This window comes from Protobothrops mucrosquamatus, unplaced genomic scaffold (assembly GCF_001527695.2).
Source record: "Protobothrops mucrosquamatus isolate PMUCROS unplaced genomic scaffold, P.Mucros_1.0 scaffold624, whole genome shotgun sequence".
Lineage (NCBI taxonomy): Eukaryota > Metazoa > Chordata > Lepidosauria > Squamata > Viperidae > Protobothrops > Protobothrops mucrosquamatus.
In genome coordinates, this window is record NW_015386920.1 from 406,385 (window position 1) to 426,019 (window position 19,635).

General features: G+C 37.6%; 1 protein-coding gene across 2 annotated transcripts; it reads right to left on the reverse strand.

Annotated features, from left to right (window-relative positions):
- Positions 1-775: 775 nt before the first annotated feature.
- ACP6 (acid phosphatase 6, lysophosphatidic) lies at positions 776-11,390 on the reverse strand. 2 transcript variants are annotated; one of them, XM_015817715.1, is made up of 10 exons: positions 11,073-11,390; positions 9,536-9,664; positions 9,329-9,459; positions 8,939-9,015; positions 7,521-7,608; positions 5,443-5,575; positions 3,784-3,884; positions 3,528-3,623; positions 2,014-2,173; positions 776-1,112 (listed from the first exon to the last, which is right to left on the reverse strand). In XM_015817715.1, the coding sequence occupies exons 1-10, from the start codon at positions 11,268-11,270 to the stop codon at positions 972-974; spliced, it is 1,254 nt and encodes a 417-aa protein (XP_015673201.1). In that variant the 5' UTR covers positions 11,271-11,390; the 3' UTR covers positions 776-971. The 2 variants fall into 2 exon arrangements, with proteins under 2 accessions (XP_015673201.1, XP_015673200.1); XM_015817714.1 differs by having other exon boundaries at positions 7,521-7,611.
- Positions 11,391-19,635: the final 8,245 nt, after the last annotated feature.

Below are 19,635 nucleotides of genomic sequence, written 5' to 3' on the forward strand. Positions count from 1 at the left end.
TTTTTTCAGTCTCTCTACCATTATTGAAGTAAAAATTTTATAATCCACATTCAGTAACGATATCGATCTATAATTTTTTATCTGTGTCAAATCTAGTCTTCTTTTGTATTAAGGTAATATTTGCTTCTATCCATGTATTTGGGAGTTTAGCCTCCAACAAAAGTCCATTGCAAACGTCTTTCAGTGGTTCACTTAGTACTGTATATCTTGTAAAGCTTTATATAACTCTGCTGGTAGTCCATCTGGCCTGTGTTTTCTCGTTTTTTTTATCTTCTTATGGCCTGTGTTATTTCCATCATTGTTATTTTTTCCTCTAACATACTCTTACAGGTTTCTGAAATTTTTGGAAGGTTATTTTCTTCCAGATATTGGATCATTCTCTCTCTTGGAATTTCTTCTATGTCATACAGTTTCCTGTAATATTCTTTGATTATCTTTTTTATTTCTTTGTTTTTAAATTGTAGGCAACCTTTTCATCTACTAACTTATTTATCATTTTCTTCTCTTTCTGTTTTTTAAGTTTATAAGCTAACCATCTTCCTGGTTTATTGGCATTTTCAAAAAAAAAATGTTTTGCTCTTTTTATTTGCTGTGCCATTTTTTCTGAATCCAACAGATTTAGTTTGTGTTTTATTGTTTCCATTTCTCTTTTCAGAATCTTCTTTTGCGGATTCATTTGCAGTTCTGATTCTAGTTTTTCAAATTTTTCTTTTAATAGTACATTTTGCTGTCTTTTCTGGTTTTTTGTTTGCCATGTATGTTATAGCTATACCTCTAAAGTATGCTTTGGCTGTATCCAATACATTTTATAATGTTATATCTTTTTTGTTTTCTTTGAAGAAAAACTCTCATTTCTTTTTTTCCTAGTTCTATAAATAACAAGCCTTTTCTTGCTGTTTCAGCAACTAAATTATAACAGTGATTAATACATTACTTTTACAATATATAGAAAAAGTAATGTGCTTTCCTGATCAATTGTGTTGCAAAACTGCCTCTTCTGTTTGGGAACAAATCATTTTATACACCAGTGGCTTTGTGCTATATACTGAAAGAGCATTTAAAAAGTCTTCTAGTGGACACAAGCCATCTTTACATCCTCTTGGAATCAGCTCCTATAAAATAAAAAAGTTATTTTTCAAAAAGAGATTTGAATGGCCATCTTTATATAAAATAACCTTGGATGGCTAACAATTAAATAACAAAAGACTAATTAAAAATAACTCAAACCACCAAGCCCTATAATAATCTCATTGCAGAATCACAAATATTGGGCTCTCATCCCCTCCTGACCTAGCTCCTGAAGTAAAATCCAAGTCTTAACAGCTACCCAGAATGTGAGGAGGAAAGAGACTCTGCAACTCAAGAGGAAGGCTGTGGAAGAAGCTATGGAAGAGGCCTACTTCCTAGACCCCACTAAATGGCAACATTTAAAAGAGGGGACCTGGAATAAGAATCTACCAAACTAGTGGGACAGACAGATGTGCATAGGGAAAAGCAGTTCCATGGGTGATCTGGTCCCATGCCATATAAAGATGATAATCGGTACTTTGAATTGCCATTGGATACATTTTTGAGGACAACTCCCAACTTTTTGGTAAATGGGTTCATTTCAAATTTTGAATGCATTACATGGATGTGTTAGTTGCCATGGGAGAAAAAGTAGCTTGCCCATTCTTAAAACAATTTCCCTGAGCAATGAAAACAATAATCTAATGAGGCACAGAGCCCAAATGGCATCTAGGGGAGATTGACACATTGATGCCTGTAATTTATAGGGCATATCATGCTTAGTTATTTCTTCAAAAGCATTGTAGTACAGGAATAGTACTGATTGCTTCAATTTTTAACAAGGCAGAGATAAGAACAAGCCATGATGGCAAAGATCCAATATGCCATTTTTAGAAAATGATATGATCTGTTATATTGCTCAAATATTCGTATGAAACATGCAAACTGACATTTGCTAAGGATAGCCACGTAGTAATAGTAGTAGAAGTGGCCCAGAATTTGTACCTCTCCATTATAGATCAGTCGTATAAACCAATCCTTGGAATACTGATAGAGTTCCAGAGTCACATCTGCTGCATATGGAGGCCACTTTGAATTGAAGACCCCCATTGCTATCAGCAATGGGAGGAGTGTAACATCATGAACAGCATAGAGGATGAGCTTCCTAAATAAAAAATAAGTATAATGTACGCTTAACACATTCAATGTATAAGGAACTATTTTATTATTACATATCTTCATTCCATTTAGGATTAGTTTTCATGAACAGTGAACTAATACTTTAAAACAAAATACACAATCCTTTTGCAAGAATTTCATTCTCAGATAATTCAGTGAGATAGTTCCATTTGAAGAGGATAGAAACTATAAATAACATGATTTCACACAAGCAGAAGTAGCTGAATTAAATGAAGAATGCTTCCACCTAGTAGAACTATTCAAGGGTCTCATGGTAGCTATTGTGAAAGACACTCATGTAATCTATATTAAAAATAATTCAGGCTATTTAAAAAAAATCATCCCAATTTAAAGCATGTAAAGACCAACCCAAAATATTAAAATTGTCATGGTTCTCACAAATCTTACATTCCTCATCTAACAAAAGTTTCCTTTAACCCAAAGTGAATCGCCAGTGTTTTCAATTTTTACCCATTTTCTTTACATCTATGTAATACAGAAGGCTCCATTACACATGAACAGTAACAAAACCAGAAACGACCCCGTCGGAATTAGGTGGCTATGTTAGGAAGCCTATGATACTTTTCTTCTTCCAAACATACACTCTGGGTGAAGGGTCTACCCTTAAATGAGCCTTACAGTCAAGTGTCCCTAAATACGTTTTTAAGAGGACAGCTGTGTAGGCAGGCAAAATAGTCTTGAAGATGCAGGACCTAAAATATTAAACCTAATAGCAATTGCCTAATCATTGCCCCTTCTCCATCCTACCAAGCTACCCAACTTTCTCTTTTACTTTTCTATAACTCACTATTGGTGATTAGCCATCACAGTCTCATCATTTTATTTAGCTTTTTTCTACTGATCTGATTCCTGGAAGGGGCTACGTATGATTACAGAACTACTCAATAAAATTAAAATAGACAAACGAATTGCCTATTCAGATACTTTCGTCTAAGACTTCCCAGTGCAGTGGTCTAAGATTTCCCAGTGCAGAATTTCCCAGTGCACAGATAACACATACGACATTTAAACCCATGGCTTTAAACCACGGGTGTCAAACTTGCTGCATCACATGATGTGTCAAGACGTATCACGACTTTTTTCACACTGCCGGAGCTGGGGTGGGTGCATGATGCAACTGCCCTGTGGGCCGGCAGTTTGACACCCCTGCTTTAAACTATGCCTGGTCTGGTCTCTAATTATCAACTGAATGTAAGGTCCATGTGCACAGATTTTTATTAGCAAGATGTGCTCAGAGTAATAGTAATCTTTGAATACTTCTCAATTATGTGTTCTGTTGCAAGTGAAGACAGGGAGACTAATTTCTACAATTTACATACCTGGTCTTAATATCAGAAGTGGGAGGCTCTATTGCCTTCTTAATATTGTCCTCTATGGCATTCAGGAGAGGACCAACAGACATCTGAAGAATCTGCCTATGGGAAAGAAAAATATTAGATACTTTCAAAATAAGTCTTGAATACATAGCCTCTTTATCAGTTCTACATAACTGGTTTAACAGGTAAGAGACCCTAAAGTAGACTTTAAAGTTATTAGTATCAAACAGACGCTGCCACTCAGCCATCCCATGCTCACCTTGAATTGTTTTTTGTAATATAAAAGAATGAGTCAACAGCTCTCTGCTCAATTAGTTGCATAAAATTCTTCAAAACAGGGAGACTTGGTAGGTCATGTGCCTGAAAAGATAACATTGTGTAAATTAAGTAAAATACAGATCTAAGAATGACATCTAAGTTGAGATCACTAGCATGGACATACCTCTGCATTTTCTACTTGATGTCTGGAGATAGTTAACTAATAGTAATTTTGATATAACTTTTAGGCGATAGCAAAATGGCACATTTCCTTGGCCCAAAATAGAATTATATGGTCAGGAATCCAGATATACTGTGACATATCTAAATATAAATTAAGACTAGAGTATTCAAAAGTAGAAAAATAGTAGACAGGAACAAAATTTGAAAAATCTAGAAATTTGTGTACAGCAAGTACACAATATGTTGCAATATGTTTCCAATGATAAAATGCCATTCACACCATGCCAAGTTTCCTTGAAAAACAACTTATCTTTACTGCATAACAAAATGTGCAATATGTGTTCAGGTATTATTTCCTGTTTATGCAAATGTTATCAAAGCCTGAGCCATTTCTACATTAACTGACTATAATATAGAACAACTGACTTCCAAGTCTATCATTCAAAGATTTTGTCAAGTAAGATCAACATAAAAACTAAACAAATATAGAGAAATAAAACTAATTTTAAAAGGGTTACCTTAATATTACACAAAAATCTAATTCATGTTCATCACAAATGGGAACTGCATACATATTATTTGCTCCTATCTTATGATATTAGTAAAAAGCTGGTCCAAATGTTCCCTTTGCTGCTGTCTTGCCTTCTATGCTTAATTCCTATAAATATTCAGACCAGGAATTACGGGAACTGAAGCAGAGGAATGACATCAGCTGGAGAAATTCAGCATTTACAAACAGGTACATTTAATAATAATAAAGTTTGATGAAGAATAATGGAAATACATTAGGTGGGGAGAGAATAAAGAGCAATAAATGTGATCAAGCATTTATTATTATTATTATTATTATTATTATTATTATTATTATTATTATTATTATTATTATTATTATTNAAATTTCTAAAAAACCCAATTTAAAAATCCTCCCTAGGCCAGGCCCGCTTGTTGGAAAAGCCATGTCTTGAGGGCGCGGCGGAAAGTAAGGAGATCCGGAATGATCCGGATCTCGGGGGGTAGATCATTCCAGAGGGCAGGGGCACCCACAGAGAAGGCCCTCCCCCTGGGGGTCGCCAGCCGACATTGCTTGGCCGACAGCACCCTGAGGAGACCCACTCTGTGGGAGCGTACCGGTCTATGGGAGGGAATCTGTGGCAGAAGGCGGTCTCGGAGGTAGCCAGGTCCTATGCCATGGAGCGCTTTAAAGGTGGTAACTAACACCTTAAAGCGCACCCGGAAGGCCACTGGCAACCATTTAGGCAAGGTACAGCTATTTAGAGAAGGAGATTAAGGTTCAGACTTGAAAAAGAATGCATTTTGTGTTGTTTAAAGGAAGATGTGCGATTGCCTCACTATACTTACCCGTCTTCCTACTTCAGCATTGAGGAATCTTGCATGCCTGATTACGATTTCTTGAGCGTGGCTTTTCCCACAGAATTGCATACATCACTTTAACAGTTGAAGAAAACAGGAAGTTTACCTGTTCTGCAAAAATGTTGTCAAGGAAGAGAAGGAAGTCTACTTTTTGCTCATTACTAATGCCCAACTTGTCTTTAATGTTTTCCAGATCTTCTAAGATGCCTTGGTGCAAATTCACACTAGCCCATCCATCTCTGTCAAGGAAAACAAAGTGCTTCAGTTGCTTCTTAAATGTTGCTTTTTAGGCCAGAAAAATCAATAGTAATGTAGTGGGTTTTTAGGCTTGTCCCTCTCAAAAATGAAGGGTATAGCAATGTGAAATTCACAGGCTGAAGGTATAGTTCTGCATGTTTCAGAATCTGTGTAAGTATAAACGTATTTAGGCTTATACTTCAATGAGGGGTTTTTTTTTTATTTTTGTTTTGCTTTCTACAGTGGCCCTTAAAAGATGCAACTGCTTTAAGGCTTATCAGACAAGTTCTGAACCACTCTTTCTGCATCATTTTCAAAACATACAGTTATAGAAGATACTAAATTCAAAATCAATTTCAAATAGCAAGGGCTCATTTAAGCAGATGTTCAAAGTTCTACCTACATTCATTTAGAAGATTGAAGTAAAAAAAGTTTAAAAAAATGCTTGCAATATTTTAAGAAAATACCAGAATCTTCAAGATCTATCCATACCACTACAGGTAGCCCTTGAATTACAAAGGCAATTGGGACTGGAATTTCAGTTGCAAAGTGATGTAATTCTAAAGTGTGATACCACATGACAGCATCAATCAGTGATGGCAATTCCTACAGTCTTCATTGCCACTGTTAAGTTGAGGATTGTTGAGCACCTCTTTGCAATTTCATGTTGGTTTCCAACAACCAAAGTCAATAGGGAAGTGGCAAGTCCCAGGTGACTGCTGTCAGTTGAAATGTGTGTGTGTGTGCAGGTGGTCAGTGAGACTTGAGATTAGCTGCTACCTGTATATCGGCTACAATCACTATATGGGCTTCATCAAGAATGGCAGAACTGAAGCCTACATTATACTCCTTTCCTTTTTAGTGCAACCAGATCAGTAATTATCAGTTTTCTTAAGCATAGATTTTGAATGTAGATTATGGCACTCGTAAGAAAATGGCCATGGGATAAGAATACAACTGTTTTATTAGAAGATATATGGGTGAGACTTTTTACAGCTATGCAAGATGCTCATCACCACCCTATTTCATTTTTGCTTTTATATAGGGACACTTTAAAATTTATCACTGGGCAGCAGCCTTCTGTATTTTTTTTCTTTCCAAGAAATTCCCTGGGGTAAGTACAGAGGCCAGAGACATTCCTGAAATTAGGGTTGTATGCTAGTTCCCATTTGTTTTGAATTCTATGTACATGGAAAAAATAGATCTCGTGACACATGGAACCTAGTAGCTACCATTGAAGGACCTAGGAACTAAATACCATTGGCTTTCTTTGAACATCAGGATAGCATATGATTGAGTAGGCATTGTTAGATACCATATTGTTACTTTTTTTCCATTTCAACTTCAGGAAACCTTCTGAAAGAATTTTATTCATTTTCTAAACTGCAAATGGAATGTGTGTTAGGTTATTTATAAGAGTTTCCTGGGAGGTCTAGTTAGTAATTCATGTAATACAGCTGCGATCTAAACAGCTAATGAGCCTTTTTCTATTTTGCATTAGTATTTTGCAGTTGTTCTTACTACATTAGTCTGAGACTCTGGCAATAATGATTACAACCATTTGCTGAAGGCTTTTGTAGTTATCTACTCTTACCTATAATGATAGTGAAAGAGGCAAGGTAGAACTTGCTCCATGCATAAACCTGGAACATGGCCACACTCTTTGAAGATCAACTGTGCACAACAAGCCAAATTTAATTACCCATTCCTAAAAGCATAACCAATGAATTTAGGATAATGCATGTTGCTTTTGATAATGAAGCTGTCTTACATCAGTTGTCATCAACCTAGAGCCCTCTACATACATTAAAATTATTCTGTTCAGAAATCCAAACTAGCACCCATGGCTGCTTTAGACAAGGCTAAGCTGCTTTTTGGGCCATCACAGGGTATTCTGTACATATTAAATATTCAATAACATCAATCAAAAATATACTGGCAACTCACCTATACATACGTTTAAGTTGTTGGCAATTCCCTGGATTGGGATAAAGGATTTCAGATTCTGCATCATCTGTGACAATGGTAACAGCTCCTGGGTAATTAAGAAAAATTGCACTTACACAAATTGTAATATCAAAGATATAAAGGATTCATACTAAGATTTCTTGCATTCTGAAATAATATAAAACCATCTGAACTACATTTTGGATTTTAAGTATTTGTGGTATCCTTTCCATTTTATTACTATTTGATCAGTAAAGAACTTTTTCTACTGTTGAAAGTCTACAAGCCTCTATTCCTAAATACATTACTTTGCAAGTTAATGATATATCATGGCTGCAGACTAAAAGATAAAGTAAACAAGTAAAATGCAGTACTTGTTGACATATGTCATCAGATATTTGCCAGAAGTATATTCAACTCTTGCATTTAACAGCTCATACTGTAAGATTTTTGTAAATTAATTTACATCACATATGCTTTGATGTCTTAAATCAAAACCTTTAATAATTATAAATGCTGGGGATACCAAATCAAATCTAAGCTCAGAGGATACTATCTCTCCCTATAATTTCATGACTAACATCTTTCAAGCTTTAAGCCAAAATAACATCATTCTGGGTAACCTATAACTCCTCTAAATCTTGGATCCCAGAACTTTCATCTATTCCACCCAGAATCTGGAATTTATTGGGCTGCCTTTTTTTAGTGAAGTTTTGGATAATGGATTTTGGCATTTTTATACCTCATTTTATGGCAGAATTTTAACTATTGATGGGGTTATCCACCTAGACGAAGTGACAAAATGGGTGGGAATCCATGATGGCAGACATGATATGAAGCAGGATAGAAAACTTCCCATGTTTCCCTGAAAGTAAGGCCTACCCTGAAAATAAGCCCTAGCTTGTTTTTTGGCGTTGGGTCTAATATAAGCCCTGCCCCAAAAATAAGCCCTAGTTTTGGGGCGAGGCACACACTTAAAAATCAAGCTAGGGTGGGGGTGGGGATGGAGATGCCCCATGCGCCCCACACCCACTTATTGTGCAGCTTGGCCTCTCCTCGCCAGCCCACTTCTTCTGCGGCATCTTCTGCAGCCAGGCCTGCATTTCTCAGTCACGGGCCTTTCCGGAAGGCCACTGCAGCTAAGAACTGAGCTACGGATTCAATCCATAGGTACTCCGCTACAGTGGCCTTCTGAAAAGGCCTGACTGTGAAATGCACGCCGGAATGCAGCTGCAGAATGAAGCTGCTCCTTCGGCTGCAGAAGAAGTGGGCTGGCTAGGCCGGCTGTCGGTGCCGAGGTGAATATAAAAAACACCCCCAGAAAATAAGACCTGGTGCCTCGTTTGGAGGCAAAAAAATTAAGACCCGGTCTTATTTTCAGGGAAACCCGATAGTAGTGAAAAGCTTTCACTGCTAACCTTTCTGTTGTTGGAACAGCCCAGCTAACAAACATCGTGCGGACTCCAGATTCCGATCAATATTAGTGGAGCGGACTCTGAAAAAAAGTAACCAATGAAATTAAGCAAAGGTGGCCACTGCTTCCAACACACTCCTACAAACATTGTAGATGAGTATTACAAGACTTGTGAAATTAAATGTGGTATAAAGGTTAAGATGCTGAATTGTGAGGGAGAGAGATACAAGTTATATTCTATCCTCAACCATAGAAACTCATTGGGTGGCTGAACTAGTCAATTTGTCTTTAGACTAGCCCACCTCACAGATATATTTTTGGGGAAAATAAGTTTTGCATTTTTCTTCAATATTAGTACATACTACATAAAATATATCACTGAATACTAACTTACAAGACCTCAGAAGGTTTGTAGGATGATGACAGGAAATTAGTCTCCTCAATGTAACATTTCCTTAGCCGTTCCCCCAGGGCAAACATTTGCTGCATGCCAACTTTTGTCAACTGTCCCACAATTACACCTCCCTAGAAAGAAAGAAAAAAAACATTTAAAGCTGCTCACCAGCAGACAGGAAAATACAATGCTTTGGAAGCAAAATACCTTCAGCACTGTTTTTTTGTAATTTTCTTCATAAGGAGAAAATGGTCTTGGTCCACCAGTGAGATTAGTTACTATGTAGGGAAACTTTGTTTGAGCAGGGATCTCCAGAAGAGTAGGATTCCACTCTACCTGTTTCAAAAACATGACAAAGGTTTGATTTAAAAAATCATGAGTTCTAAACCACTTACATAATACTTCAACTCAATCATCAATGATGGGATAATAGGAATTAGAACTAACTAGATTGGAAAAATTTCTACATCTAAGCAAAATTTAACAATCAATGGAAACAATGTATTTATGGACCTTAACACTGAATATATAATACAGTAAAGAATGTTAAATATCAGGTCTATCTATTACCCTTCAGATACTTCCAATCTTGGCTGTCCTCAACATATTAAAAGTTGCTGGTGGGAAGGGTTCCTTCAGACCGTTATGTTGTACCCAAAATTAAGAATACAGATGTACCAGTCATTAGCATTCAATGTAAGCAGGTGCTTTTCCAAGAAATTTCCTCTGCTCACACACCATCAGTGGTTCATGTCCCATGAAACAGATGCACTGTACAATGCTCGTCTTTGAACCTATGAATACTGTAACATGTTTAACTGTCATTGTGAGTCAGGTCTTAGGATGCCATTTTTTTTTCTTTCTATCAGATTCAGGAGCAAAAATCATTACATCAGGAAGTTTGAAAAAAAATTGTTTCCAATTCTATAGGAAATAGAATTCTCTTTATATTTTATTAGACTTCCTTTGGAAGATGTGTTACTTTTCCTAACTTGATCTGTGAAACAGAAATACACTGTAAATTTGATCTTGTACAGTAAAAAATTCTGCATGCTTAATCATAACTTGAGCTGTGCAAACATGTAAAATGCACGTTGCCACTTGAATACAACAGCCCTCTGTCTTAATTGTGCTGCAATCAAGATTATGGCTGGGCCGCTTCCAGAAAAGGCAAGTTCTACTGTGGCTCAACTGAAAAAAAGGCAACTGTTTCTAAGAGGAAATCACCCAAGCCAGGAATCCTCTTTCACAACCAATGGCTAGTGTCATCAACACAATGAACATGAATTTGGGCAAAGTCAGGGGGACAATGGAGGACAGGGGGACCTGGCCTGCTATGGTCCATGGAATCATGACGAGTCAGACACGACTTAGTGACTGAACAACAACTACACACTGATCTCTAACCAACACCCAGGCTACGTGTGCACCACATATCTAGCTAAACCGCGATTGACACCCAAAGTTCTGAAGAAGTGCATTAGGAAACACAATTACCAGTCTCCTTTACAGGATGGTTACTAAATTTAGATAAATTTAGAAGTTTGGGTGTCAATCACGGTTTAGCTAGATATGTGGTGCATACATGGAAGTACTGGAGGTTTGTTGTTTTTTTTAAATCGCTCCCACCTTCGATACCACCAGCGCTTTCTCTACCGACCGTATCAGCCGCTGATATTCCAGTTGGGTGCGGGAGAAAGAAAGGCGGCGCTTACTTCGCCGACTGCGGCGCTCTCCTGCTCACCTGCTCGACGCCCGGGATTGGCCGGAGGGGCGTACGAGCCCCGTGCCGAAAGAGAACTTGCACCAATTTCAGCTCTGGCCGGCCGCGGTTGCTGCCGTTCTCTCCGTTGCTCTTTCCAGCCTCGGCCAGGACGCTCTTCTTGCGGTGCACGTAACAAGACAGAGCGCCAACCATGCCTGCCCGAGCCCACAGATCCATGCTAATATAAAGTCTAAAAAATCCAGAGGAAGTAGAAGCTCAACTGAAGAGAAACCGCCTGCGGCTTTCCCTGCCTTTGCCTGGGAACGCACCGCGAATCATCGAATAGAAACACTTGCCCCCCCCCCCCTTTTCTCCTCTGATTTACAAATAACGCAACTGCTAGGACTTCCTGAAACAAATTCCCAACTCATTAAAGATGGAGGCGGATCATAAGAAATGAGGTTTTCCTTTCTATTCCTTCCTCCCTCTGCAAACAGCGGCTAAAAAACTACGACTCCCAGAGGACATCAGGACACTTGAATCTCAGGGCGGGAGCTGCGGGTCCTTTTTATTTGGCGATGGTGGCTGGTGCGGGGTCGAGAAAGGGAGTGGAGGTGGGATCTGGAAGAGTTTGACTTTGATTTTAACTTAGTTATAGCATGGCATGTTGCAGGATAGTAAAAAAAAAACCACAAGTCGGTTGTGTATTAATTTAATGGTATTAATCAGTGATAATGCAAAAAGTGCCAATTTAAAATATTCTAATAAGCTAAAATTCTGGAAGTGATTTGTGATTAGTACAGTATTCTCATTTTCATATTTTTATTTAATGAATACAAAAATAAAATATTCTTACTTTATACTTGCTGCATAGAGTGCAAGAACATGTCCACAGGAATTACTTTCTTTCTGAAAGATAATCACAAACTTAATGCTCTTGCGATAATTCTCCAACAGTGAGAAAATCAATGATTCCCCATGGAATCTGTTCACACCTGGACTTATTAAATGATGGCAGTTAGGTAATTGCTTCAGCACTTGGAGTGGGTATCGCCTAAATATTATTAGTTATCAGTATTTTCTAAGTAATTCTTATTTCATGTCACTGAATCAGTTAAAAATAATACTGGAACTTAATGAGCCTTTCAGATTTCCCTCATGCTTTCAGTTAGTAGACTACTGACTTTCCAATGGAGAAAAATCAATTATCAAAAAGTCCATTAATGTGAGGTACTGCAATGAAAGAATGGGGCGGCAGGGAGTGATGCTCAGATAGGCATGAAGCCTTGGATTTTTAAATAGGCCCTAGTTCACAATTCAGCTAAGTCACACACTAATTAAGACAGGAAAATATCAAGCAATTAATTTATACATGTGAATTGTCCCCATAGTTAACAGCTGCTAGCTGATCATGGCTGATTTTGAAAAAGCCAGACAGGGTTGAATTTGGTTAATATTTGGATGGAAGACCGTTTGGAAAAATTGGGGCTGTAGGCTACACTAGGAAGTAACCACAAAATTCCAGAAAAAGGTAATATTTGTGGCATTTTGTTGCAACCCCCCCCACATATTTATGTCATCAATAACAGTTAAGGTGGACTTGAAAGACTTTAAATTTTTTTAAAAAAAATTCCAACAAAAACTATCCAACTATCTAGTTTCAGCTATCAAAATTCAGAGTCTTTTTGGCTAATGGTGCAGTGGTGATGCTTTGTTAAAATATTATTTTCTCCAGGCAGGAATACCCAGAGGAGTCTTCTAGAAGATGACATGGATAGAACCTGCCACTAGGAATTCAGGGATTTGCATCCCAACCTGTCTGAAAGGTGGCAAGCTGAGGGAGAGCATCCCAGAACATTTTTAGAGTCTGTAAATACTGATAAACCTGTGAGGTTCTGCTGAGTAATATGGAAAAATCACGCGTATATGAAAGTTTGTTTGCTCTTGCCTTATCTTAAGATGTCAACACTATTCCTTTAAATCAGGGGTAGTCAACCTTGGCTCTTTTATGACTCGTGGACTTCAACTCCCAGAATTCCTGAGCCAGCTAAGTCCACGAGTCATAAAAGAGCCAAGGTTGACTACCCCTGCTTTAAATTAAAGTTAAAAGAAGCCATGATTTACATCTGTTGAAAATGTGGCAAATAAGATGAAGCAAGCCTTTAATTCTATGTTGTAGCTTTTCTCAGCACTTTCCAGATATGTTGACTACTGCTCCCCCCCTTATACTTTGCTAGTCAGCAGGCAAATGAGTATACAGACCAGAAATATAGTTTAACAATGTATAAACTGCAAAGGGCTCCTACTGCACAGTGTACTGAAATGAGAAAATTAATGCGTACTATAATGGGAATATGCTCCATCACTAATTCTTTTCATTTTGTAAATGATAACCTTTTAAAAGTCCTAAATGACAGAAATGGCCTTCTCGCATGGGATTTCTTATACAGATAATTAGCCTATGGGATTAATTATATGTGTAACAGTGCTTCAGTGGATATGGTTGGGCAAACATAATCTGGAAGGTAAAATTAGGGTCTGAGGATTTAGCTATGGCTCACGTTTCCTAATTCTCTACCCAAGCTTTTCCATACATCTTGGGGAAGGAGAGGGTCAGTTAATATATTGGACACAGAGGTTTCATACAACTACTGATGTAGTGTTGTGGGAAATAAATTGTTAAGCTATTGGAGGTTTTTTAGGTACAGCATTCCCAAAAGGACTATGCAGTAATGTGAAAAGGGGAAATCCTGTCCTGAATTTTTTTTTGAAGAACGAAGCTCCTATCAAGCTGGATGTTTCTGTCATGTTTATAAGACAGTTGCATCCTGGTAGAAAAGATCACCCAGGGACACATGCTACTTCTGTATCTGTTGTCTCCTTTTTCTTAAGCAAAAATTAAGAGAAATTAGTGGCATGGACATTGATGAGAGATCCCTTTTGTGTTTTATTCCATTTATCAGATTATGATTGACCATTAACATTTAACATGATTTCAAATTGTAAGTTTTGATGAAAAGTTTGCATTAAATTTCATACACCACTAGAGGGCAATAGAAGGATTGACAAAGTCAGATAAAATTCCCTTCAGCTGAAAAAAGAAAAAAGGGCCCTAGTATATAGTGTACTATCTCGTATATGTCTAAGCTAAGATATTCATGAACAATATCCATGAGTTTAAGAAACTCATAAGGTTACATTGAGCACCCTAAAACCAGGGATAAGGTAAAGATGGAGAATTGCTTACAGAATATAGTTTTTCTCCCTGTCAACAAACAAGAAACAGATTTATCTTTTTGTAATACAAAACAGAATTACAGTATTTCTAAGTTCTTTTCAAAATTTTAGAAATAAGATAATTTTTCCTCATGGATATCCAAAAATCACATAAGCATTCCTCTTCACTAATCTCTGTTGCAATAATGGAAAACAAAACAAAACAACCCTTCCCCCTTTCATTTACTATCAGTCACCAAACTGAGAGAAAAAAATGAGCAGAAAAGACTTCATCGTTTTCATCCTTGATTGGATAAATACAAGATGAAACTGTACTAAGGGTTTATTTATCACAATCTCTATTTGCTCTTCAAGCAGGATCTGTGAGTCCAGGAAGTCACAGATTTTATGTAGAATTGTTCATTGCTAAGCTGTCAAAGGTACATATGAGATGAAAAAAGCCTGTGTGTGTGTGTATGTGTGTGTGTAAGAGAGAGAGCGAGAGAGAGAGAGAGAGAGAGAGCACTCTATCATTTTAGAAGGGATATTTAATTTTATAACGTTTAAGAAATTAAGATGGAAGCAAAAATATTTTACAGTCTTGTACTACTATAAAAACAAGGGCTGGTTTCTCATCACATTAGGGTAAAATTTGTTTGGCTTATTTAGGTCTCAGAATGTTGTGTGAACCCAGCTATTATGATTAATTTATTTTGAACATTTTGGGGTGTGTCTTATAATTTTTTGGCTGCTAAACACAAAAATAGTCTGTAATTTAATCTATCATGTACCATTTTATTGAAATCATTTGTTTTTGCAATATATATCCTTCAGTACCATTTATTTTATTATTTATTTATTTTATTAAATTTATATCCCGCCCTTCTCCTTGCGGACTCAGGGCGGCTACATTGCACACATTGCACACATAAAAGCATACAGAAATATAGAACTGTTATTAAAGCACACCCAGTACACCAAGTATAGCTGGAATATCTGTGGAGATCAAAATGTAATGTTTCTGCTGCTTGAAATGCAGCTCGGATATACCAGGTATTGTTACATATGTAAATGGGACAGCTGTGCAAGAAAGTCACATTATATTAAAAAGAAATGGCCACTCAGAAAGAATTTGTTTCCAGGACAGACACAGGTAGTACATGAATACCTGTTCACTTAGCAAAGATATTTTTGCCTCCACTTCACATAAAACTCAAGACTGATGAAAAATTTTGTGAAAGCAATGATCAAGGAAGGCAAACTTAAGACAACAATTGAGTCCAAAATTTCCATTGCTAAGCGAGACAGTTGTTAAGTGAGGTTTGCCCCATTTCACAGCCTTTCTTGCCACCGTTGTTAAGTGAATCACTGCAGTTGTTAAATTAATAACATGATTGTAAAGTGAATCTGGCTTTCCCATTGACTTTGCTTATCAGAAGGCTGTAAAAGGTGATCACATAATCCTGGGACACTGCAACAATCATAAAATATGAGCCAATTGCCAAGTGTCAAAATTTTGATCACATGACTATAAGATCATAAGTGTGAAAAATGCTCATAAGTCACTTTTTCAGTGTGGTTGTAACTTTGAAGGGTTACTAAATTGAAAGGTTATAAGTTGAGGACTACCTGTATTTGAGACAGATGTTTCCAAGAATAACTAATGCCAAGATTAAGGATGATGTTTTTATTGTCCCATAGATCAGATATATAATCGATGACAAGCAGTTTGAAGATCTGTTAGAGATCCAGAGGTCCAGAGAAAATTTCCTGGAACATATTCAAGTATGTTGTTGAGAATTTTCTTAGCAACTATAGAGCAGGGCTTTTCAACCTTTTCACCCATTGTACCACTTTTAGGATATGGCAGCATCCGAGTACCATCAGTCACCTAGCAAGGGGTCAAAAACTTGATGACCCCCCCCAAAAGGAAAAAAGTGATAAAATACAGGTAGTCCTTGACTTACAACAGTTTGCTTAGTGACTGTCCGAAGTTACAATGGCACTGAAAAAAGTGCCCCCCCCAAGACACAGCCGAAGCAAGACACCTGCCTGCCCACCTGGCAGCACTCTTCCTCCTGTCCAAGGTTTCCATTGTTGTGAGCATTTCTGTTGAGGATTGGCAGTGGGGGTGGGGTGGGGGTGTTTGGTTTTTATTCCCCCCCATCTGCTGGGTAGTTGCAGCAGGTTTTGGTCACTTCACATGACCCTGGGACACTGTGACCGTCATAAATATAAATCAATTGCCAAGCATCTGAATGTAAATCACAAGACCCTGGAGATGCTGCAACATTCCAGCTGATTGGCGCTTCTTCTGGCTCAGCAGAAGCGCCAGGATCAGTGCCGAGCTCCAGCTGGAGCCTGGCGCTGATCCTGGTGCTTCCACTGAGCCCTGACAGTCCCGAAGAAGCACCAATCAGCTGGAAAGCGGCACTGATCCTGGCGCTTCCGCTGAGCCCTGACAGCCCTGCAGCTCCAGCCATCTCTTGCTCAGATTTGTGTGGTGCTGCCACCGGTTCAGCTCATTCCCCTCTTCCACTACCACTTTTCTAGGATGGTCACGTACCACCTGCCAGGTGCCAATGTACCACAGGTGGTACCTGTACCACTGGTTGAAAAGCCCTGCTATAGAGGACAAAACTATATTCAGCTGATTGACAAACTTCTTTCAACATACAAGACCATGAAGTGCAACATTTCACTGAAGATTCATTTTCTGCATTCACACTTAGACTCCCCCCCCCAAAAAAATCTAGGTGCAGTCAGTGATGAACATAGTAAAAGGTTTCTCCAGGACATTGCTATAACGGAAAAACGGTCTCAGAGCAACTGGGATCTATCAATGCTGGTTGATTATTGTTGGACACTGCAGCAAGAAGCATTGAATACCGAGTGTAAATGAAAATCAGCGCGCAAAACACTTTGGCCCTTTTGAACTCGTACAGGATGCAGGAAACATTATGCAATTAAATACATTATAGTCATTAAAAGCTAATTTCATCTTTCTTAAGATTTCTATGTGGTATAGTCATTCTGAAACCATGTTTGTGTTTAGTTAGGTCTATCCTACTCACCAAAACAGCAGGAAGCAAAACTTTTGGAAAAAAACATTTTATGCAATTGAATATGTTTTATAAACCAATGGTATTAGTTTAGTAAACCATAGTTCAATTTAATAAACCATGATTAATGGCTAGCATTTTTGAGAAGCCAAGCTAATAATTTATTATGGTTGTACTAAGCATTTTCAACATTTGTATCACATCCCCAAATCTTATTTAATAAGCTGCTGACCTGAAAACATTCAGTTATCTTCAGGACAAATCTTAAGCAGGTGTATTATTTTAAAACTGATTTTATATGAAATTATTATTTAAAATCTCCTGCCTTTTTATGATTTTCCCACTCTAATTGATTTATATTTTAATTTCTTTTCCAAACAGCTGCCTGATATGGCAAGAGAATCCAGGAGAGAAAAGGGTGGTGGGGATGAGCGAGCAGGTTTAGCCTGATCTTGGAAATCATGCTACATGCATTCAAGACATTCTTGGTCTGCCCAGCTGTTCCATGCATGTTATTTTCAGAAACATACTAATCCTGGGGGGGGGGGGAGTGTTAGGGATGGAATTGTGTCAATAAATTGGGTGAGGTTAAAAAAAACTTTCAGGAGTCCCAAATTAAGGAACACTGGGAGAGATGATGTCAGCTGAAGTTTAGCACCCATTAGATAAAGATAGAACTTTGGATGAATGAGAGGAAATTTTATTAGCAAGGCTTTTCAAGGTACCATTTTTAAAAGGACTATAGAGAGGGTTATTTGCCTTGGGAGTAAATTCCATTGAATTTTAGGAAGTTTCTTCTGCCAGGTGTACGTCACATAGCATTGTAAATATCTGTATCTATACTTCACAGCTACTTGGTATCTTATTTTTTTTATTGCTTTCCCAACAATGGGTTATTACCAGTTTGGCACTTTGAGGAGAGATTTTTCAGAAGTTATGAGAGAATACCTCAAAAGTAAAAAGAGTGATATCAGTTGGGGCAGTGTTTATTAACCTTGGCAACTTTTAAGAGATGTGGACTTCTGGGAGTTGTGAGTCACTGACAATTCTGGCACTCAAAGTCCACATCTCTTAAAGTTGCCAAGGCTGACAAACACCGAGGTATCTTTCGTCCCCTACCTTCCCTCTCCACAGCAGATTGTGGTCCTCATGGGCCATTTCTGTCTCAAATAATATTGTTAATTGTGCTCCCCGACAAGATTACTAGGTTTCAGCTGATCACTTCCAAGAACTGATGATAGAGAGAGATAAATTGCAGAGATTTTGCAGTTCTATATACAATTTCTAGAGACCTAATGATCTTTGTTATAATAATTCTGCTGCCAGAAAAACAACAAAAAGTTTTGTGGTATCTTTGAAATTGACATACCCATTAATATTTATGACTGTGTTCCACAAATCTTGCTTGGTCTTCAAGCCACAACACCTATGACAGAATTAACGTGTTAATCTTGAATCTCCGTTTATAAGCATTTATTAAGAGCTAGTTGGTCCTGCTTTTTAGCAGCTAAGGAATTGCACTTGGATGGAGAAATCCAAGTTTAAATCTTTGTTCAGCCATTGAACTTGTGAGATAGTATTGAGCCATTCTCTTTTAATTCAGTCTTTCATGCCGAATGTGCTGAAATAAATTTTGAGGAAATCCTGATATTTGCCATTTGTGCTTGCAGGAAAAAGTGGCACATACATGTATGAATTTTAATACATAAATTGCATAAAATTTGGATCAAAGAAGAAGCAGACATAACTGATAAGCCAGTATACCCAAATTTTTAGTTACTGGGACTTTGTTATGTTTCAGTATTTTGTTTTGTAAATCAACGGAAATGAGGATCCTGGGAAAATAATGATGATTAGTAGCTAATGGAGATTGAGTGAGTATGAAAGAGAACACTCTGTTCAAACTTCTGGTGGCCAATAACTTTCAAATTCAGTATATAGAGGAAACCTTGTATCAAGTCATTTTCAACTCCTAGCAACCACATAGGTTTTTTTCTATGGGGATCTGTCTCTTGCAGGCTTTTTCTGATCTTCTAATGATACATTCAGCACCACTGCAACATTCCATTCTCTTTGCTTCTGGTTGTCTACTTCTAACCTTTCTTTGAAGTGATGTTGATAGAGCCTTTAAAGGATCTGAAGAGCCATTAAAAGTCTGAAGACAGAATATTTATTTGAAATCCCCTCCATGCATCTTATATCAATATCATTCTCTCTCCCCCACCATGTAATACTTGGTATTTTATTATATTTGATTAATTTTACGGCTTGGAGTGAAAAATATCAAACTATCTGATCATTTGAAATACCGAACTACATTTTGG